This window comes from Empidonax traillii, unplaced genomic scaffold, assembly GCF_003031625.1.
Source record: "Empidonax traillii isolate 1590-97213 ecotype Southwest subspecies unplaced genomic scaffold, ASM303162v1 scaffold257:size1394852, whole genome shotgun sequence".
NCBI classification, from domain to species: domain Eukaryota; kingdom Metazoa; phylum Chordata; class Aves; order Passeriformes; family Tyrannidae; genus Empidonax; species Empidonax traillii.
This window is the reverse complement of record NW_020955450.1, coordinates 1,037,536-1,052,799: the sequence shown is the minus strand read 5'-3', so window position 1 is coordinate 1,052,799 and position 15,264 is coordinate 1,037,536. Positions and strand designations below refer to the sequence as shown.

Here is a 15,264-nt window from a genome sequence, read left to right as displayed (position 1 = left end):
CCATGGACTACCCTTCTGAATCTCTGATGAACAAAGTCACATACCTTGAGGGAAAAACAATAAGAAACACAGTTCAGGAAACAGTCAGTAATATTCTGTGAGGTCAAAAGGCTGGATTCGGAGACAGCTGAGGATCTGTCCATGGTGAGTACCACCAACTATGCTCTTGTCAAGCAAGTCAGAAAAAAAAAGCATAGGCATCATGTCTGGAAGGCAGAAGAAATCTTTGCTAACTTTATTTCTATATTGTTTCTTTATAAAAGATAGAGCAGCATATCTCCAGCCAGCTTTTATGCTTCTGAAATTATTTGGAAGGAAAACTGAAATAGTTTATAAATTTGATGGAGAACAGCTATTATCGTGGTAAACAGATACCATGATTATGAATTCTATAGAAATGAATTGCTCATCACTCAGCTATTGCTCAACAGCAGAACTGATTACCAGCACCAGGGACTGCTGCCATTTGGTTTAACATGTCATGTTGTTTGTAACGTTAGTTGTTTGGTGTTGATTTTATTGCAGCAGTTATTCACATCAGTGCGTCTGCTTGTTGTAAAATTAAAAAGCACAAATAAGGATCAAGTCACAAAGAAATGAGCAGAAATCATACATCCTAAAGTATGATAGACCAGATATATATTCTCTACCGATACACCTGAAACTCACCAGAATATTCATAATCTCACCAGGAAAAAAAAAACAAAACAAAACCAAACCAAAACAAAACCAAAACCCTAAGCCAACAAAGTATATAAGAATCAAAGTCCCAGATTAAATCCCAACAAAATGAATATGCACTGGCATCCTCTCACCCAGCTTCCAGCTGGAAAGGCCATCCCCACAAGGGAGGGGCACTGGGAAGGGCTTCAGGACTCTGAACCAAAATCTGCTCTTACACTTTGTTGGATATCAGCTGGCAGGTACTGAAGGTCACAAATCACAGCTGTGAGGCTGTTTCTAAAACATCGTGGCATTTCAGAGAAAAACTGCCGTATGAAATTCTCTGCTTGTCACTGTGGCAAGTCTTCCATGAGATGGAAAAGGACACACACGGCTTTCCACGGGGAGGTGGCCGAAAAAAAAAAGGGAGAAATGAGAGTCCTCTGGTTGGCTTCCTTTCCTCTGTGTCCTGGTTTATCTGAGTCTTACATGAACCTTTAGTAAGATTTAACAGCAGAGCTGAATGAAATTATTAAAAGCCCAATTATTTTAGCATTTTGACTACTATTTGACCATTCTACCATATATTACCATTAACACAGACAAAATCAATTTTTCCCATAACCTGAATACTTCTAGAAACTACAGTATTACCTTAAAACAGTAAAAAGAAAGGGCTGTTTGGTTAATAGTACTTCATTTGAATGCATAGAATGAAAGACAGAAACAAAATGATTAAACATGTACACTAACTCAATACATTATTATTCTGATGTGACAACTTTATTTGGTGCACTTTTCCTACTGCATGGGATCACTGTGAATACAAATGGTTATTATATCATTGTCAAAGAGGTGTCCTATCTCCATTTGAAATTAGAGAAGGACTTAAAAGAATACATTTTAAGTGAAAATGACAAATGAAAGAGATCAAAACAGCAAAAAGAAACAGGAATGTGTAAAAGAGCATGTAGTTTGAGGAAAACAGATACAATCATAAAGCACAAAATCAAGGTTGAAAGCAGAAGTTAGCACAGCTGTAGTCCACATGCATTAGTGGACTTACGATCTTCATGGAAGAACAGAAATCTTCTTTCTTGCTGTTTTATTACCTTGGCAACATCTCCTCCATGTCAGCAATTACATAGGAGACAACAGTCCAAACAGCAGCACAGAGATTCATCTGGTTTGGATCCTGAACTGTCATCGTGTCCCCTTGAGAATGATGAAACCAGAAGTATTTACTGATGTCACTATGCAAGCTGGCACCTACAGACAAAAATGGGCAAAGTTCCATTATAGGAATACAAATATTTAAAGAAGAATATAAACTTGAATCTGTTCCTGGGCTGTTTATGATTAAATCCACATGCAACTGTATAAAATTCATAATATATTCAAAATATAATAACTGTACAAAGCCATGGTATGTGCAGTTTGCAGATTTTAAGTTAATTGACTCAAGTGATCATGAGGCAGAAAAAATTCACACCAGGGAAAAGCCAACCTTCCCCTGGGAGACTCGTTTCCTCAGCAACAGTATGTATCCATTTTCCTCTGAAACTGTAGAAGAGTCCAAGCAGGAAAATCCCTACAGTAACCCCATGGCAGCGCTTCCCCTGTTCTCTATCCCAGTGCTCTGACCGTGAGTTACAACTGAGTTATGAATCCTTTCCTTGCTATTATTTGTGTTGAGGAACACTTTGGAGTTTGCTTCTGCTTTTGAGCCCTTTTTCATCACAAGGATGTGCTATTCCAGAGCAATTTTTCAGATAACCTGGGGTAACTCAGAGAGCCCAAGACTACATTTCTCTCACAGTCAGGAGTCCTCATAAGCTGGGGCAGAAGCAAGGTGGGTGAAACCACAGTTCTTATCACTCAGGAACAACTGATTCTCTCTGGGAGCACATGGGCAGGGAAAGGACTACTCCCCAAGCCAGGTGGGCTGGAGAGGCAGATCAAAGCCAAGATGAGATGGAGAAGCTGCCACCCCACTGGGACCCACAGCAGAGACACTGGCAGAGAATTTTTACCCTGCCTAGTCCAATCCCTATTGACCCTCTCTAACTGTGCTGTTCCCTTGAAATTCCTTCCTTCTCAGTTCATTTTCTCTGCCTTTTCTCTGGTTTTGTCAGCCTCAATCTGCTTTGTTGTAATCTCAACAACCATTCCATCATTAACAGAATTCCACACATTTTGAAAATAAGTAAATGTGATATTTTTCCTCACCACACTGATGCACTGCTTGCAGCTCCTTGGCACTGATTCCCTTGGCCTGCTCACTGACAAGGGCTAGGAGCTGCACAGCTCCCAGGGTAAGACCTATCCAGCACAACCTGTTCCTTGCTTGGTCATCAAACCCAGAGAACATCCACTGACGTGAATTCACAAGTATGAACCATGGGCTGCAGGAGGAAACACAGACTGAAGCTACTCCTACTATGCCAAGTAAGGAGGAAAAAACCCCAGGACTGTTTCATAATAAAAATGAATTAAATAAATGATTCATGTATTTATTTACATTCAGTGGGAATCAGTATTAGACAATGAGGGCTTTGATAAACTCATGGGCGCTCGTAAGACTTACTGTTACGATTTTTCTTAGTTTTCCTGAGATGCCTGAAGCCTTTGAAGAGAACGAAAGCAAAATTTCCCACAGCACAACTGTACATTCCTATAATACATATCTTTTGATCACTTGTATAGTCATTCAGAACAGAGTCCAGCTCTCCCTGTGGTTGACAGGCATGTTTTTATTGCTGTAATGGAGACTGACTTGGATTGCTCATTTCACTGCTATTTTATAGAGAAGGAATAGGAAGTTAATGCATTTTGTAAACCCATACAAGATGAAGATTCCTTCATAAGAGAGACGATAAGCAGAAAGACCAAATGCTGTAGCATATGGTTATATGTTATTGTGACCGATTTTGTTTTAAGAGGCTCTTGTTCTTAAATGACTTGTTTGCTACTGACGTGAAGCAAAGCAATCTCGCAGAAGTCACAGGGTATGTTACAGGTGCTGAATTATGTTCCAATAATTTTCACACTGAATTTATGTCAACTCATATTCACTTTTAAAATTTCATTCTAAATCCTTTTAAATATATGCAACCATAAAAGGATTGAACAATGATAAATTCTTTAACTAAAAGACTTCTGCAATACAGACACATTACAAATTAAGCCACTAAGGGAAACCCATTAAAGTTTTTGAAAACTTCTGTAAGACTCAAGACAAAAATTGGTTGCCTGGAGTTTGTTATAGGACATCACAGTAACTACGGATTTACAAAGTAGCAGTCTATCCCTGTGAAAGGAACAATAACAAACACCTTTGCTTTGTCATGTTTAATTCCCTGAAATACTGAAAAAGATTTTTTTTCTCAAAATTGATTTTATAAATCAGAAAATTATAGACTTTGACATCAAGAAATTACTGTGCAAGAAACATCAGAATGTGTGAGTAGAGACAAAGGTTCTCAAACTGGCTATGCTGTATCTTTCATGTCATGGGCTAGCATTGAAATCAGTGACCTGTAAACATCTTGTAAGACTAAGGAAAAGACCCTGAGAAAGCAGTTCTATCCTACATAATTAGAAACAAAAATGAAAATCCATGTTCTTGGTTTTGAGCACAAGAACACAGCCAAGGGCCTCATGCAAGCTTCTAGACATGAAACACCCTGGGGCACAGAAATGACTGCAAGCAATTTTCGTGTCTCCTGCTTCAAACTTGAGACTCCTCCATGTTGATGTTCGCTGCCTGGAGACATTTAGGAGTCCAGAGGTCGCCCGGCTATGGTAAGACACTGAATAGTGCTCTTTCACCAGTAAATGCATCCAGGACTGAGACCAACCCTTACAGATGATTGTGAAGAGGGAAGTTCTGTGGGGCTCTGCGGACTGCAGTCATGTTGGGTTACCTCAATAAAGTCCATGGGAACCTACAGCCCTTTTTCTAAAAGTCTAACAGAAGAAGCAATGCTATGAGCACATCAGCCATCCCACAGAAGGTGGGGGCACAGCGCTTCAAACAGTGAGGTTTCAAAGAACATCAGCTGGCTGACTGTAATGTATCCTTGATAGCCACTGAATTATTAAGCCTTCTCAAAGGAAATCTGCCTGAAAGTCAAACATGCCACTTTTGGAAACTTGAAAGAATCTGAGAAAATTCTCCTAGATACAATTTTTTAAAACTTCAATTGCTAACTATTTTGTTACTTCACCTAAAATTCATCAGTTTGTTTTGGTTTTTTGTTGTTGTTGTTGTTATTATGTAACATTTCTCTCAAGAACAACAGTCAGTAGCAAATGGGGGCTCATTTTTGCCAGCTCCATAAGCTAGCTGTCAAGTAAAACAGATGAGTATTTGTGGTTCATAGACCTATCAATTATTCACCTGTGTCCATGCTAGCCACCTAGAAAGGAGACAGCATGCAGCCTTAGAAGTGTCTGAAAGCTTTAATTAAGTAGCTAAAAATCCTCAGCTGGGAGGTGCTATGTAGGTATGTACTGCATATCTAATTCTGATTTCCAGGTGGAACCAATACTCAAACAGAAAAAGAAGAGATGGGCTCAGTGCTATGCTGTCACATTTTATGCACTTTTCTTATTTCCTGTTTGCAGAGCACCCATAAAGAAAAAAGGGGATTTTTGCCAAACAACCCTCTTTAATTGTCCTTTTTCAGTCTGTTCGCATTTACAGTGATGCAAATCACATGAAGAACAATGCTGGCCAAGACGGAAATTAGTGAGAAACTGTTTCTAGCTGGATGTAATAGGTGCTGTGGCATGAAAACAGGGAATGTTAAAAACTGCTGCCAAAAATGCTATACTTATTACTTGAATGCATCAAAAATACTGGAAATTAAAAACTGAAAATAATTAATAATTTACATCTTCAATGAAATAATACATGGGTAATTCACAGTATCATTACAAGGTAGCAGAAAACTCTCTTTAGTACAGTTTAGTTACCTAGTTTAGTGCAGTACTTTCACCTATCAGCAGCTATTTAGTGCCACTGGTGATCCCCTAGGGTCAAATACTGGGACACATTGCCCAGAGAGCTCAAGGGGTGCCTGACAACGTCAACCGTTCTGTGGAATTCTAACCCATGTGCCATTTCCTTGGCCCTTAAGGATATCTCTTAGAATTGACACAGGACAAACAAAATCTTCAGCTCAAGCTCATTTGTGTCTGGAACTCACTTCATGAGTCTCTGCATAACCAGCTATTTCATACATGCATAAGGCAGGTAAAAGCAGCTGCTTTGGTAATGGATACTGACAATATATTTTTAGTAATCAGCTGTGTAAGAGTATCTTGATGAAAATACATGCACACACATGTAGGAATTCTGAAATACAGTCCATTCCTTCTAGCTTCTAGTCTCAGCATGCAATGCACAATGTCAATATTAATTAGCTGATGATAAGGATACTGACTTGCCTTACGTTCACGTTGAACACCAATTCCAGTTCTTCACACATTGATAAACTGTTTGACACAACTTTTTCTTGCCTCCTTAAGCAGATGAGATGCTACCATTGAGGTAAAAAGAATGAATGACCCACAATGAAGAGCAGGCCAATGACAACCACTGCTTCTTGTCAAGCTCCATCAGATGCTACTGCCTTCCTAAGCATTGCTGTGATGTCATCATTAGAACAGAACTCTAGTGACAGATATTTAAGCATTTAAATTATTGTCATTTGTGAAAACACTGACTGGAAAACCAGTTACTGATTATCAGGATGATTACAAAGACAGCTTCCACAAAACACAAATATTTTCAAGGGGGAAATAATGCAGTAACTCCAGAATAACTTTTCATCTTAAAATCTTCTGCATTACACTTCTCTCTAAATTTCCTTTCTTTTCTTTTTATATCCCACATTTAATTGCCAAAGGAAGCCAAATGTGAGTCTTGAAGTCAGTATGTGTTTCCCATAGAGCACTATCAATAGCTTCCCAATTGCCTTTGCTTCAAGTAAACTTCACAACTATTCCATGAATCTTTCAGATACAATGGGGAAATCCCCACTGTTTGTATAACCTCTCTTGGGTATTCAGTATTACAGTTAGATCTTTGGGATACTGACCTCTACATGTATGTTTCTAATATATAGTGAAGTTAAGACGCTAATGATGCATAAAAAAGTATAAAACTATTTCAGGTTTCCTTTTACAGTAGTCCCTGCAGGACCTGACACTATTTTGCACAGTATATCTACATCTCCAAATAGAAAGGGCTCCAGCTCAGAAGCACATACACTCTAAACAGACAAGAGGGGTTGAAGGATGAAAGAGGCATGCAGAGATGAAATGACACATTCATTTTCTCACAGCAGCTGAAAAAGGAATAGATGCCAGACATCCGAGCTGAGGTCAGTGCCCTGTTGAGCAAGCTGTACTACCTACTAACAGCAAAGCTGGAAATGCTTTAACGAGGGATATTTTGCTCAATGTTTCCAAAAGTTTACAAATATAAAAGAAAGGTGTTGTGAGATGACATGTGTCTCTCTTGCATCTTCCAAGTATGTCTGTGTTCGAGTTTCTCCTCTGTGTCAAGACAAACCTGTGGACTATCAAAAGTACTGCTTGTAGTAAGATGCCAACACAAATGCCTGATCTGAAATCTTATTTTTATTTCTGCAGAGATTTTCCTGGCTATAAAAGACAGATTCGTTTTTTCCCTGTCTTTTAAAGATTGCTTTTGTTTCCTGTTTTATCTTTAAGAAACAAGAAAAACTCTTTTATTTCATTATCAAGTTTATTCTAATCTCAGACCTTTCTAATGTCAATGAAACTGTTCGGAAATGTACTAAAAAACTACAGTGTTTTGAAAATAAAGTAAGACCTGATGAAACACGTATGTCCTTCTCCTTTACATCAAGTACTTAAAAATAGCAAAACAAGAGGCAAAGCGACACATCACAATCTTCTACACAGTTAAAAACTGCTATGTATACCAGGAAAGCATAAATAGTGAAGTTATGAGCATTCTTCTTTTCACATCAGAGTGCTAACTCAGCTTTGTGTCCCTACACACCCTATGGAACAAGAGTGTGGGGGTACATATATGCCCATATAGTAATAGCATCAATAGCTTGTCCCTTCTCATAACTGGAGCATTGCTGCCCCACACATTTTGACAAGGTTTGATGAAGGTCAAAACTTCAGGGCAGAGGTGACTGAAAGTCACACATGACTTTTCCTTTAAAGGATATGTGTCAAAGACCTACCAAAGGAAAAACAGACGAATGATAGGATCGGGAACAAATTTCTTATTTGTTTTTAATTTTCTTTTCGTATCTTTCTAAAACCCAGCAAAGTCATAAATCCCAAGTGATCAGGGACTAAATCTGGCGCAACAGTATTTGTGTTTAGGATGGGCTGGCTGGAAGGCTCTATCCATGCCACAGCATCCCTGCAGCTGCAAGCCCCGTGGAGTGCTTGGCTGCTTGTGCTAGGTGTTGCATAGATGTTTTGTGCTGCCCCCATTTAACTGCGGTCTGCAGAACTATTACTGTAATGAAAACCCGATTACTGCTGGCATCTATTGCATGTATTTTGATGCTCATATTAACCTCTTCTTTTGTGGGATAACCTGCAGCTGACAGCTGGCTTTAATGCCAATTATTTCATTATTCATTTTTCAAGTAAGTAGAGGCAACGGAGACACTAATGCTGTTTAGTGGGGCGCTGACAGCATTAGTTCTCCTGTCACTTAGTCTCAAATGATGAAATTACAGGCTACGTTGCTTGAGTTTCAGGGCTACAGACATTGAAATAGTTTCCAGTACAGAGCTTATAAATAACATCAGAAGCCCTGCTGTTTCACCTCCTGAGTCACTCTCTCAAAAGTCTTTAAAATTCATGATTCAAACACCAAGACAGAGGGAAAGCTTTCAGTCAGTTGTTTCAGTAGCTAATTAAATGGGACTTCAGTGTAGGGGAGATAATATGAAGAGTGCATTATTTCTTGTTTTGCTTAATGTATTTGAGAATTTATCCTCTGGACACACTAAACAGGCTAAATTACAGCTCAGGATTATCACAGTTACTTTTGCAATGCATTAACCTTTCACTTATTGCAGCAGAGGACCAGGGACAGCTGGGGATCCAATCTAAACTCGCATGAAATCCTGTGAAATGAGGTCTCAGGGAAGAAAGTTCTACTCCATAGAGCAGTTGACTAAACTCTAAAATAATATCCAAAACAGGCCTTGACTGGAAAAAAACCCACAAAGCCCCCAGATAAAGCTTCAACAGTAAAAGGCACTGGAAGTTTTTCTTCCAGTCGTTCAACCTCTGTTTTCAAACAGCAAGGCTCTTTCTTTAAAAAAGAAAAAAGAAAAGGGCCAGTCTCCCTAGCTGGTGCTGCCCAAACACAACCCACTTGTAGGCTTACTACCTGGGATGGAGAGATCCTTCACAGGCCTCCTAATCCCATTTTTAATCTATTTCCATCTCTGCCCACAGCTCCCTGTGGCAATGTATGGTGTGCCTGAGCATTTCATGTGGGCACACTGCAGTTCTTACTTCAGGAGCTGTAGTAGTAGCACCCTCTCTTTTTTCATTCACCTTCATACCATTAATAGCTTAATACACTTTTATCACACTAAATTCAGCAGCTTTTTCCCAAGCTGCATAGCCCTCTTCACGCAGAAACTAGGCGATATCTCTGAGGACAGAGGCTTCTGGTGACTCTTCTCCCTTTCTAATTGCATTTCATCACACCTGAGATGAAAAGCTCAAACTGCCTGCAAACACCAGCATGTGAATGGAATCAAGATGTGAGTGTGGCATACCACAACACATCACCTATGGGTTTTTTTCTGTTTTTTTCTGCTTTCTGGTTTTTTTTCTCCCTTCCTTCCTTCCCTAGCTGCACAAAACTGTGTTTTTTACCATCCCTGGGTATTGATTTGACAATTTCAGACAATTATCCACAGAGATTCTTAGAACATTCTCCTTGCAAATAACATGGATCCTGTTGGGTGTATGCATAGCTCCCATACTGCATCACTCTGCTTTTATTGACACAAAAATGTTACTGGCTGTTGCATTGTTTAGGCATTTTCTACTATAAGATTACTGTCACATTTTCACAGTCAGCTTCAGATTTGATATGAAATATTTGAAGCAGTCAACAGAAAACTTTGTCAACTTGCTATTCTTGATGTTCACTTTCTTTGAAGCTAACATCCATTTTTGTGAACATCCAAAGTGCCAAAAAAAGGTGGTTGGGCAGCCTAAAGCCTTTCTCTATTAACAAGACCAGCAACTTATTTCTATCTTCTTTCAATCAGGTATTACTCTGAAGAAGGAAAATATCTCTCACAGAATCAACCAGGTTGGAAAAGACCTCTGAGGTCATCGAGTTCAATCCATGACCTAACACCACCTTATCAACCGGACCATGGCACTAAGTGCCACATCCAGTCTTTTCTTAAACACCTCCAGGGACAGTGACTCCACCACCTCCATGGATAGCCCATTCAAAGGCCTGACCACTTTTTTTGTGAAGAACGTCTTCCTAATGTTCAGCCTAAACCTCCCCTGGCACAGCCTGTGTCCTCTTGTCCTGTCACTAGTTGCCAGTAAGAAGACACCAACGCTCACCTGGCTACAACCTCAGGTAGTTGTAGAGAGTGATAAGATCTCCCCTGAGCTTCCTCCTCTCCAGGCTAAACAATCCCAGTTTCCTCAGCTGTTCATCATAGCACTTGTGCTCCAGACCCTTCACCAGCCTCCTTGCTCGAGCATCTCAACATCATTCCTAAACTAAGGGGCCCAGAACTGCACATGGAGCTTGAGGTGTGGCCTCACCGGTGACAAGTACAGGGGGCCAATCACTGCCCTGGTCCTGCTGGCCACACTATTCCTGATAAAGGCCAGGATGCCATTGGTCTTCTTGGCCACCTGGGCACACTGCTGGCTCATGTTCAGCTTCCTGTCAATCAGCACCCCCAGATCCCTTTCTGCCTGGCTGCTCTCCAGCCACTCTGTGCCCAGCCTGTAGTGCTGCATGGGGTTGTTGTGGCCAAAGTGCAGGACCCGGCACTTGGCCTTGTTGAACTTCATACTGTTGGATACAGCCCATCTATTCAGCCTGTCCAGGTCCCTCTGCAGAGCCCTGTTACCCTCCAGCAGATTGACTCTCACCTCACAGTACCTTCTTCCTCTAAAGGTCTGATCCAGGAGCTTTTGAAGACTCAATTGTACTTCACTGACCAGATCCAGCCTCAAAAATGGTTAAAAACTCCTCCAAAAAAAGCCTCGCTAAACTGGTGAGGCATGACTTCTTTCTTCCAAAGCAACATGGACTCTTGAATTATTTTCATATTTTCTATCTTGGGTCTGGGATGACCCTGGTTAAGTGAATCATAGACCTTATTTAGAGGATTCCCTACATAGGGCATACAAATTTAGAAGGGTTATAATACCTATATTAGATGTCTGTTTATGTTTGGATGTATTGTGTATATTTTAATATAGTTTATTTCATTTGTGCTTTCTTTAAAATTAGGTACATGTTATGCAGAGACTACTTAAAAAGTTGATTTTATAAATCCTTTACATTTTGCATTCTCTTTTAAACACTGTAAGTGGGATGAAAGTCTTTGCAAAATCAGCACTTTCTCTAATTCAGAATTCTTTTCACATGTTTATGTCTCAGCTCAGTAAAGCAGTTAAAGATTGAACAAGTGATTTGTTTTAATGCCATTAAGCTTTAAGTGTTACACACAAGGGCCAAGTGAATACTGGGACCCATGAGAGCCATCTTTCCTGACAAAGGGCATTTCTGTATCTCTCTGTACTCCCTCTATAACTGCACTATGTAGCTGATACAGGCTTGCTCAGAAACTCAAAGTATTGAAGTGCTTTGATGCCCAGGGCTAGACCCTTGCTCCATCCCGTTACAACAACTTCCAAATCTGCCCAGAAATGTGCTGGAAACAGGCGGTCTCGGACTGTTTGAAAGTCAGATGTGGGGAGCGGGAACCATGAAAATGACCCATGTGTCAGGATTTTGAGTAGCATTTCTGTTTGCAGTAAGTGTTTGCATTCATTTACATTTTCAATCCATTCAAAAGGTTTCCTTGTATTCTACAATCAATGGAGTGATTCCCTAGAGTCAAACTCACAAGCCAACTTAAAGCAAGCCTTTAGATCTGCTTTTCCAGAGGATTCTGGAGATAGATAGGAAATATGCAGGTGGTCTCCATTTGCTCTAACCTTCCCTCCTAGATATGATTACAGCTGGATGTTTAATCACAAAAGTTCCTGTAGGACCCTTCCCAGCAAGCAGTTGACTATTAGAAATGCCAATATTCATAGGACCCAACTAAGCAGAGCTCCCTTCTGCCCAGATGGTGAAAAAAGCCAGTTAATGACTATTCTGGAGCTTAACTAGTAATGAAAAAAAAGTCAGCAAACTCCCCCCCCAAACCAGTCACCTAATTTAAGTAAAACACATCCTAAACACACTACTAAGTTTATTATATTTCATATCACAGAAACTAAAACTGCATTTATACAAGCACACCCCCAGGATGAGCAATGGTTTTTACTGTCTCTACTTTCACACCCCATTGAGACTATCAAACTCTTCAAGTTCATGGTGAATTTTAGATGGAGGACCACTAGACAAAGCTGGAAGAAAATACTAGGCCTACAATAATAAAATATTCTTCAAAATATCTGTGGTTACTCTGAGTAATGCACACTTGAGTTTTAAACCATTAAGTTATTTCATAACATGTTCAATGCTCCAGATACTGGTGATGAAATATCTCTTTCATTTGACCTACAAACCAGTGTATATTTAGCACGTTCATTAGCAACAGAAGCGCTGAGAGGTTCTTGAGTCAAAGTTCAGAGGCGGTCTTATTGCACGGTTCAGGACTATTCAGATGTGTGAGCCAGTCTTTAGGGTTAGGCTTCAGAGAGCCACAAAGCCTACAGCTCCAGGGGCACTTTCTGGGCTGCAAAAGGCATGCGAAAGGGAGCACAGCGCCAACACTGCTCCCTTCACACCCTTCTCAGCTGGGCCACTCATGGTGCTGGGCACCTGAGCCTCAGCCACCATTAGGGTTAGGGGCAGGGTTCAGAGAACCACAAAGCCTTCCTGTTCTGGTCTACAGATCATGTTGTCCAATGGGTGATGAACACGAAGTAGCAGGAATGAAAACTATTCAATGTTTTAAAAAAAAAATTGCATATTTTTTCTCAGCAAAACTGCAAAGAAGCAACACACTTTAACAAAAAAAAAAAAGATAAACATAATTAAAGTACAGAGAAGACATCTGCTGCAACACTGTTGTTCATAATCTCAGAATCTTTCTCTGTTTTAATGTCTCATGAAATTACCTTGGGCTTCATTAGGAAAAGGGGAAATTAAAGTATTTCTGTCCTTTAAAGGAGGGAAGTAAATTTCTCACACCTGCTCTGACTCTGAAGTGTATCACTACTTATGTGTGGGCACTGGCTAATCCACAGAGCAGAACTAATCCTAGAAGAAGAAGAAGCAAATAAAGTAATGTCCCTAACTAGCACAGTTCTTCCAACCTGTAAATTTGAGTTGCTGTGATAGCTACTTTGCCACAGTGTTAACATAGTGAGTGACCTGTCAAAATGCAAATATATTAGGAGCGAAAGAAGTCATATAAGCTTAGAAAGAATACTAAAAGAAGCTGCCAATTAATTTTAAGTTGAAAGTTTAACCTTTTTTTTCAGTTAGAGAGCCTCAGGTCCCACCAGTAAATGCAAATAGCATTTGTCTTAAAGACCGGCTTACTGCATTCTGTTTTACTACACACACAATGTGCTGTTTTCTTATAAATTTGGGGGTTTTTTTTGGTTTTGTTCAAATTAGATCTATATGGTGGAAGGCCCCATTTAAAATGTGGTAAGCAAAGACTGGCTGGGTGAAATTTAACAGATGCAGAACAAGGCATCAGTGGGTCCAGCTTCTGTGAGTCCAGGCTGTTGAGTGTAGCTTTGAAAATCCTCCCCTAGAAAATTCTGATTATCTCCATCACAATCATAATTTTGCACAAATCAAGGATCAATATACGTTTTTCACTACTTGTGAATAAAAATGTGCAAGGTCCCATTTTAAATTATATACTTTTACAGAAAAGTGATAGGGAGCTCCAAAAGGCAGATTTCACACATGATACAACAAATGCAAATGTCTGATAACAGTGACCAGACTCTACATAATAAAAACTAAATAAACCTTTATTAGCTTAAATACTCCCTACTATCATTCTTATACATAGTGCCCATTTTAAAACTTAAAGTAGTGTTTACAGCTGTATAAATTAAAATCATTTCAATTTGGATTTAGTCAAAGAGATCAAGCCCAAGTACTCTCTTGCAAAGCTGTCTACGGTGCTATATTCAAACACTGCCTATAGACAAATGCAAAGGGGGAAAAAGAGCAAGTGATGATAATTGCTAGTAGCCTAGAGCAAGATTATCATCGAATGATTGAAACTATTTTTATAGAGAGAAGATAGAACTTAATTCATTCCTTAAAAATAAAAATCCTAATCTCTGCATTGCTATGCTTGCCTTTCACAGGGGAAAGATATGCTCCCCAAATGCAAGTGTTCCTTTCAAATGCATAAATTGAAGACTTTTTTTTACACATATTTATAAACATAAACACAGAGGTATAGCAACTCACACATAATTTAAAACCTTTCAGGAGGTAAATGAGCACTTGCTAAATAGAATGGCATGCTATAAATTCAAAGGACTGCAACGAGTACTCAGTCAAACTGGAATTAAAAGTGTTACCTCAAAATAACATCTGAATGAAAAATTTTTACACTCTGGCCAATACTTATTTTACTTTTACATCCTCACTTTATTTTTACATCCTCACTTTACTTTTACATCATCACTTTAAAACTGACAGGCATTTCATAGCAAAAAAAGAGAGGACGATTTTTCTTTCTTTAAGGTCCATCACTGCAAAATAGTTGTGCATGATTATTGGTAGAATAGTTTCCATTTCCCACTCCTACAAGGACTGACACAAAAGAAGAAAAATTAGCAGGTCTCATTAGTTCTGAGTAGTCCAACCTTAGCCTTAGCTATTATCAGATTCTTCAGAGGAGGTGAAGAAAAAGCATCACCTTTTCAGAAATGCAGCCATAGAAATTAAAATGTACTGAGTGAAGAAGTGAATATTTCCCCTGTCACATATTCTTTTCAGGGTCAAAAAATAGACAAGTGAGATTTTAAATAAGTAACTCATTCTAGGTAAGTACAGTCAAATTATTTCAAGGCTGACAGACTGCCATTATGTCCTACCACTGCCAGCAGGGTCCAGCACTGTGACTCCAAAGGTTTTGAAAAATGTGGTGTAGCAGAGAAGGCAATAATAATTACTTCAATAATTAGATTCTTGCACTGTGTATCAAGAGCCCAAGGGTTATCTGGAATTAGATGAGGCACCCAGAGTGCCTTTACTGCTCTCTATTTTAGCAAATGGAGCGGCCAAATATTCACTCCTTGAAACAGTGGAAGAGCAATCATCCTTTTCCCTATCTCGAATTTGAAATGCACTGCAAA

General features: G+C 39.4%; 1 protein-coding gene across 1 annotated transcript in view; it reads right to left on the bottom strand.

Moving 5' to 3' along the window:
* Window positions 1-220: 220 nt before the first annotated feature.
* CPQ (carboxypeptidase Q) overlaps window positions 221-15,264 on the bottom strand; it is a 149,870-nt gene continuing 134,826 nt past the window's right edge. The window contains exon 8 of the mRNA XM_027889272.1: window positions 221-1,932. Coding sequence (XP_027745073.1) covers window positions 1,772-1,932 — 161 coding nt within the window. The 3' untranslated portion in view covers window positions 221-1,771. The remainder of the gene's footprint in view (window positions 1,933-15,264) is intronic.